Genomic DNA, 8,390 nt, shown 5'->3' with positions numbered 1-8,390 from the left:
TGTCCTGCAGTGTTCAGTTTCAAGAATGCACTGGGAGTACTTCAGTACACGTAGCAAATGTTATTTTTACTGCAGGCAGAGACGTTAACTCTAGACCCAGGAAAGCTCTATTTCCATAGTGATGGCAAAGGCATTGTTTCGAATATTTCGATTAAACTATCCATTTAGCTGTGTGTGTTCAGAATTAAATCAAGTTGCTCTTGTGCTCTCACATATTTCTAGGGTTGAGTTTGGCAGTGAGGCTGTGGGACCTCGGTGGTCCAGGAGGGCAGGGGGTGGTTGTGGAGGAGTTCACGTGTTACAGCCCTCCAAAGTGCTCCATGGGATGGAACTTGACCCTGCAACTCCAGGCAGTACAGAAACTCTGCGTTACTAAAATCGTATTTTGCCTAAACCGCAAGACTTGGAGGGGATTTGTCCTCTGAAATTATGAAGTGGGATCTGAGCAAAAAGGTTAACAAGACCCATACCAAATTGTGAGAGGAAAGGAGGGTCAGGTTAAGGCTCTCCTTGCATTTAATGAAAATAACAAAATTTTGGCTTGTAAACAGATAATAATGTTTGGAATCTCCCTGGACTGGTTAAGAGCTTTTTTTTTCTTAGTTAAAATACTCAGAGACGTATAGATAACCTTTTCTCTTTCTAGTTTCTCCTTCTACTTTTGTTTTCTTATGTAGACCAAATTATTTTTAGAGCAAGGAAACATATGGTATTGTTAATGCAATTTAAAGGATTAATAATGTGGTCTCCTCATTATCATTGGCCTTGTAGCTCGGTATTGAGCCCAGTACCGTCTGTCTGGCCAAAGTGCATCTTCCAGGAAATAGTTTTTTTCTTTATTTGAACTGTTTCTGCCAACACTTAAATTGACTAGTTTGAATTTCTTGGCACAAAGCCCTGGTTAAAGCCAGCTTTGCTTCTTTCATGTTTAGCTGTGCTTCTTTAGTAGGTGCTCAAATGCTGTTGTAGTGAATTCTCAGGAGAGGCTGCTCAACTGAGCTCTTGGTGTTATCTCCTTCCTTCCTCCCTTTTTTTCTATATTGTGACAACTAGAACTTCATCGCTCTTGGTTCCATAGTTCCTCTGGGATTCAAAGATCTATCAAAAGTTTTGTGTATATATCCAGAGAGCTCTCTTCAACCAGTAGAGATTATGATTGTGGTCATCTTCATGTTTTTCTCATCATATAACATGGATTCAAGAAATGAGAAATTCTGGTTTTAGCCTCTGTGTTTAATCTTTGCCTTATTGCCAACTCACATGGTTCATAGAAATGGCTAAACAGGCCTAAATGATGTTCCCCCTTTCCAGATCAGAAATCCAGGGAAACTGAAAGTTACTCAGATTTGAGGGTGTAAAGAGAATAATGTTTTATTCCTAACATGGGGATAGGCTTTGACTCCAAGCCATTCCCTCTGGGCACATTTGTGTAAACCTGACCTATTTTAGCAGGTCTCCGCTGTCCTTGCTCTCCAGCCACTTAACCCTTTCTCTTTTGTTTCCTTTTCTTTGCAAATACAGCAGAGAAGATGGGTTTGTAAAACTCGGTTCAGCTTGGCAAACATGGACAAGCAGTTATAACGCTCCAAGTTTGGAACAATGCATGTTCCCTGTTATCGTGTGTGTAAATATACAAAGTTTCCGTAACCAGCTCCAGCCATTGCCATGGTAAACTGTGTTTTAGGAACTCTCTTTAGCAAAAGGATATGACCGTAGAGGATGGAGCTCTGTTTTCTCATTATACTGGTGTTTTATATTGAGCAAGATCTGAAATTCTTACAGTATAATTTGTATTAAAATACCCAGGATTTTTGTATTTCTTACATAATAATATGTAATATATTAGAATACTCAGGACTTCCGTGTTGCGAGAGAGATTTTCTAGTAATATAAACGTAATGATTATCTATTATTCATGTTGGAATTGAGCATTATGGTTTCTTCAACAGTTCCTGGAACAGAGTAGCTGAAAAAAACCACAACAAAAAAGCTGTGAACCGAGATTTTAAATTTCTTAAAATCAGGCTGTTAGTTTTTCCATACAACGTACACAATGGCCATCAGGTTTTGGATGGACTGTTGTTGAATAATACATGAAGGTAAATGGAGATGGTATGGAATCAGTTGGATAATTTCACAGAATGCTTTAAGTACACCAAAGAGCCTGAAGAGCAGTTAATGGTGCTTCAGCTTTATTACTGTTTAATATAGTTGGCAGTCCAGTTGTATTTTTTCTGCATCTGCTTCTATGGTTTCCGATAGAACAGCAATAAAAAAGCTTACAAATAATAATAGTCAGATGCACTATAACCCATGGCAGCAAAATACTCTTGCATTAAATTGTAGTCCTTGGCAGTCTGAGCATGTTTATTGTTGGGCAGCTCCAGAAGATCAGCCAGTGCAGGAAGCACTGGGGCAGATGCTGGCATTTGGAGCTCTGTAAGCAGAGCTTGGCATACGCTTGTGGTTGCCCAACATGGAGCTCCACAGGACATGTCCAAGGCTGGGCCAGCGAGCCTGAGCCTCTGCTCAGGCTCCTGGCTATGCCCCCTGCACCCCCCCACTACCATCAAGACCAAAATAATTTTAGTTACCTGTTTTTAGAATGCAGAAGTCATCCAAAAAGTTTCTGCCATCTAGAAAGCAAGTTAGAGGCACAACGAGTAGATATATGTTCCTTTAATGCTTGGTTGGTTGTGAGATATTGATGGGAACTTGGACTGTTTATTCTGTTCAAACAACAGGAAAAGTGGTGATCAAAAAATGATGTAAATACCTAGTTGCTCTTGTTCATAACTCCTGTGATGTTTCTTTTGCCTATTACAATTACTTTTTATTATCTTTAGAGTTAAATGTTTGCTACCAGCAAGTACAGTTTTGAGTCTTCCATGGTGGGGGGGGAGTAGGGGGGAAGTAAATCTGATCTGCCTCATGCAGAATTGTCACTTTCTTTGCTGAAACAAAGTCGCGGCAGTGAGTGGAGTTGATTTGGCAGCGGGCTTATCTGAAACTTGCTTTGCAGAGTTTTCTGTTGGTATTGCCAGTGTGTTCACAAAGATTCTCATATCTCATGTTTTAAGATTTAGCAGTAATCCTCCTTGTCTGCTGAATGATGCTAACTCTTTGCTTCCTGTTTTAAACTCTGCCCTAAGGAGTATGCTCCGGTTTCTTTTAGTAGCCAATAATTGTAACAGATTTATTTGCTAGGCTGGGTATTAGTAAGAGTGTCTGAAGCACTCTGGGGTATTTAACAGTTTTCTGCTTTTTGTGTGATCCGTAAAGCAAGAGTTGCACATATTTTGTGAGTCAGGAGTGTGTTGTCAGATATCCCTTAAGTGGCCTGTGCAGCCTGAGATAGTTTTTGCACTGCTTCCAGCATATTGAAACGCTTGGTGCTGACAAAGTGCCTTTTGGCTCTCCGTGTTTACTTCTTTGCAGGGTCACTACCGAGATGCTGAGACCTAAATGCTGAAAGATTCCTCCCTAGCTGAAAGACATTCTGCAAGACCTGTCTTCAGGTGTTCTTGTTCACCTGACCGTGCCTTATCATTTACCTCTCTTTCTTTCAGCTGTCGGACAAGCAACAGAAAGAGTTTGATCGTAACATCCAGCACATCTCCAACTCTCCCACGACCTCATTCCCCTCTTCATGGACACGCAGGTAACTCCCTAGGACTGCTTTACCTAGAAAGCCCTAGGAAAATGTCAGCATTCGTTGTAGTGAGTTTGAACATATTGATACTCTACAACAAAATAGAACTGAATAGATGATCAAAGTTGAAACTGAATCTGACTATAGTTTTTCACCTTTTCTAACTTGTAAGAGGGCCCTTATAGTTTCAAAGTAAATGGTTTTTGCCCTCATACATTCTGCACTTTCTAGTTCTCTACCACACCCATTTTCCACTCTTTGTGGGGGATTCAGTCCTCTTATGTCCTGTGAAAGAATCTGAGATGGAGAATGAAGTAAAAGAAAATAAATACATTTAAGTAGATATCTTGGTTTGAGTTCTAGCATGGTTAATATGTGCCAGGGATTTAACTGCAGTTCTCATGAGAAGAAACATCTTGCTTGTTTCCATATGCCTCCGGCAGCCCATCAGCTGTGCACTGTGCCAGCCTTATGGTCGCTATCTACTACTTTAAGCAACGTGAGATGTTTAGAATATTTTATTTTTTTACATTATTGGCAGTTTTACTGTGGCAGCAACTGGGAAATGCTCATTTCAGACCAAATGGGCAACTACTTGTTAGTCATGGAGGTGTGGAGCTGTTCTTTCTACAGAAAAAGAAGAATGATTGTTCAGCCTACAGTAACTACAGATTTTCAGAAAGGGTCACACATACGGATTCAACAGCTTGCCTGAAAAACATGTTCCCTTGATACTTTTTGATTGCTGAGGAGGCAGGTGATGTGTGACTACATTTTGATATTTCAAAATATCAGAGAAGATGGTTGGGCTTCAGGTATGGCCCTAGCGGGCACCAGTCAGTAGCATGAAACATCTTGAACATTTGTGGCACGTCACCCACAGTAGAGCCTGACAGGAAGCTCATCACTGTTGCACGTAAGACAAATAACTGTTATTTTCGTTACGATCAGACCTTCCTCATCCTACACAGCATTATGTTCTGAAAATACTTTCTAGAGATTAAAACTAAGGCAATGCTGAGAAAGAACAGCAAATTGATAGTAGCTCAGCAGAAGGAGCCATCTGCTTCTGTTTGCAGAGCATTACTTCGCAAGAGGTGACACCCAGCCTGTTGAAAGGAAAAGGGTGATCAAAGTTACTGTTCAGGGATGCCCACAAAAGCCTCAATCTCTCTTAAGTTTTCATAAAAATCTGTTGTATTTGCTGGGGATGCTCTAAAGCCCAGTCATGGAAGGCTAGGAAGTTACTTTAATGACATAGTGTTTTTAAGATGACCCATGATTTTCAAATTAGAATGTTAATGAAGTCTTAAAAGTGGTATATTAACATTTTCTTTTTGCTTCAGAATCTCGGGTAAAATGCAGGGCCAAAAATTTGCACACGGCAATTCTCTTTCACTTCAAACTCTCTTGGTTCTGTTGTGTGTGATGATGATGGTGATAGCTTTGTAAAATTTGGTTTCAACAAAGCAGTTTTCTTGGTAGAGATTCTCTACTTAGTCACATTCTGCTCTGTACTTCGTTCTTAGAGTTGAAATATATGTTGGGTTTAGCAAATTCTAACCTATTTGTAAAATTTGGTTTCAACAAAGCAGTTTTCTTGGTAGAGATTCTCTACTTAGTCACATTCTGCTCTGTACTTCGTTCTTAGAGTTGAAATATATGTTGGGTTTAGCAAATTCTAACCGCTGTACAAGCCGTTAGCTGAAGCGATGGAGAAAGATGCTCCTCGGAATATGAAAGAAGTGTCCTTGCTTGGCAGATCCACAAGATGTGGCCATGATCATTGCTGGGAAAACAAATGCAGGAATGTTCACTATAGAAACATTTATATTTTCTTCTGTTTTACTTTGATTTGCTGTTCTTCTGTGTCTACTTAAAAAGTGAAAAATTTGATGATTTTGATGCTGTCTCAGGCTTTCAAATTTATATTATATTAGAAGTATGTGATTGTATTCTAGAGACAAGAGTGACTAACCATTGGTATGCCATCTTTCTTTAGCAGTAATTGTCAAATATTTCAAGTTTTTCTGTCGATGTTGCATATTGGATTTAAAACTATGAATTAAAACGACATTCTTTGTGACCTCCAAGAGTAGCCAGCAGAGCATGGGAAGATAAATTACTTGTAATTTGAGTTCTCTACCAGTACTATATTTAGGAGTCTTCCCTGGGAAAAATAATTTATTCAAGAGACAAAAGCAGATGAAATTTAGAGTAGAGGTACAAATATTTTCTTAAGAAATACCATATATGAGATGAGAATTTGAGAACAGGCTGTGATATTTGTTTAGTATTTGAACAGAATCTATCAATCTGTTTGTTCAGGCACATACACTGATAAGTTACTAAGAAATGCTGGAGCCTCTCCCTGGCCTCCTTTGTTTCGAACACTTAATGCCCCTTTTGAACCTCTCTTACGAATCCAAGGAACAGCAAGCATGCAGAGAAATCAGGGAGGCGTTCCAAAACGTTTCTGTTCAGAAACCACTCTGAAGTCACGTCCTGTACGACACCAGCCTCAGGAGTTATTATCCTGTAGGTAATGTAGAAGTTGGTGGGTGTGATGTAGCACAGTTGACTGTCCATCAGGCAAACCTGCCTCCTAGTGAACACGGAACCAGGCAAATACACTTACTACCTGAAACGGCATCCAGATGAGATGCCAGGCAATTTCATATCCTGGAAAATTCAGAGGAAAAGTAATACTTAAGAGATCTCACCATCTGAGGTGGAAATACATCCAAACAGTTTTAACTCTGACAAGAAATCACTTCTGATTCAAGAACTCTTAATGGATTCGAAGTATGCTAATTCAGTTTTCAAACTGTATGAAAGAATGTTTTCTGAAATATGCTGAGTCCTTGGTATAGAGAGCTACAGCTCGTTAACTTTGTGAGGAAGTCACTCTGCTTGTTTATTCTCCCGAACTTGAAGTGCCGGTTTTAAGAAAACAGGTTTGAAATTTTTCACTTTATTCTAAATTTTTTTTTCTTTCAAAATCAGAAAAAGGTGTATATATATGTTCCTTAAATTTGTTTTTGTTTTTTTAAATCCACTTTTTAAAATCTGAAAATTACAGAGAGGTTACATCATGAGGTTGCTAACTAAGTTACTGTTACATTATATTTTAGAATTAAAAGTTTAAAATTAGTCAAGGAAGCGACTTATAATTCAAGCACCTTTATAATTCATAGAAAGGAGATAGCTGCTTAAGGCGGGAAAATTGAAGTTCAGGCTACTTTAAAATTTACTTTCATCAACTGTAAGGTAGCCAGGTTGCTCACTGGCTTCCAGTGGAGACTGCTGGGACCTTCATCCTGCTCCCGTCTGTAACGACAGGTGGAGGGAGCTGCTCTCAGTACTGTGGTACTGAATTAAATTATTCTGCTCTTACACTGCAAGTTAGTTTCACCTTGTAGCAGAAAAAAGGGTACTACTAAGGCCTCTATTTATTATTTTTAGAGTGGGCAGAGTATGTAACACACCACTCTAGATCCTGCCCTGGTTACCAAAGCTGTGGTTCATCAGTGTTTAATGTGCGTGACCCTCGGATGGTGAGAGTGCCATGGCATTCACCATACCTGAGATGGGTGGTACGCAGGGTGCTTCAACTTTTTTGGTCACTTTAAGATTTATACATACTAGAAGGCAGCTAATTCTGTTGCATGCGATGAGATCTTTAGCTGCTTGTGTTATATTCAGCATATAATGGTATCGTGCTACGTAGAAAACTGCAACAACATTGTGTTTTGTATTTATTTGTTTTTACAAATCTCAGAAGCAGATTTTTAAAAATGGTTCTGGTGTGAGGTTTTGGACTCATTTGCTACCTGATGAATGAGCGAAATGTTTGTAGCTGATAGCTGAGACTTGCACCTATCTATCGCCCATGAGGTCCCATTTTGTATTTTGAGGGTAGCGGATGTACAAATTATTTGGCCGCATCCTTCTTCCTGTGTCCGGAAACTGTAAAGGTTCATGCCTAAATTATTAACGTTCTGTGCTGATTTACCTAATGGGCAATCATTCTGTCTAACAACCTCCCTCGAGACAGAGTCTTTTCGAGGTCTGTAGTAGCCAGCTATAACCCTTGAGCAACAGGGGAATTTACCTTTGCTAACAGAATAAATAGAGTTTTGGTCAGCCTTGGTGAACGAGACCATGGCACTAAGGCTTCTCTTATTAAAATTCCTTCTGCTAGAGCAGATGCAGCAGTACTGGGAAATTTTAGGGGAAATAGTAATTCCCCTTCTCCCTGTTGTTGTTTTAAAAGCTTCACCCAGACTTGAATTGAGTAGAAAAACTAATTGCTTTTCATTTTAAAACTAGAAGCAACTCACAAGGGGTCTAATTAAAATTCCAGTGTCTGGAAGGAAATATGCCATATAAATCTGAAAAAAGTAGTTACTTAAAAATTAGTACTATCTCCAAACAGGATGGTGCAGGTTCAGAAGAGTCTGAACACCCGCATAGTTAATTTCAAAATTTAAAACCTGTCATTACCCAATTTGTTCAGTTGTTCTGAAATCCTATTTTGATCATAATCTGGAAAGTTTACAGAAGATTGATGAAGATACAAAAAGACAGTGACGGTTATAACAGCATTGGACAATGGGCTTTTTGTTCAAAAAGATCATCTTGACACAGGAGGGTTCATTGGGAGTAAAGCTTGAAAACTGGGAAGCCAAAGACCAGGGTTCCCATCATAACTGGTAGCCTTCCTTGCTTTGTGGCA

General features: G+C 39.3%; 1 protein-coding gene across 1 annotated transcript in view; it reads left to right on the top strand.

Annotated features, from left to right (window-relative positions):
* Positions 1-3,569: 3,569 nt before the first annotated feature.
* The window catches only part of LOC104496639 (microtubule-associated serine/threonine-protein kinase 2-like), a gene marked incomplete at both ends in the record, with an annotated part of 34,643 nt that continues 29,822 nt past the window's right edge, over positions 3,570-8,390 (top strand). The window contains one exon of the mRNA XM_010139789.1: positions 3,570-3,661. Coding sequence (XP_010138091.1) covers positions 3,570-3,661 — 92 coding nt within the window. The remainder of the gene's footprint in view (positions 3,662-8,390) is intronic.

Source organism: Buceros rhinoceros, unplaced genomic scaffold (genome assembly GCF_000710305.1).
Source record: "Buceros rhinoceros silvestris isolate BGI_N320 unplaced genomic scaffold, ASM71030v1 scaffold14337, whole genome shotgun sequence".
NCBI lineage: Eukaryota > Metazoa > Chordata > Aves > Bucerotiformes > Bucerotidae > Buceros > Buceros rhinoceros.
This window is presented reverse-complemented; position numbering and strand designations above follow the sequence as displayed.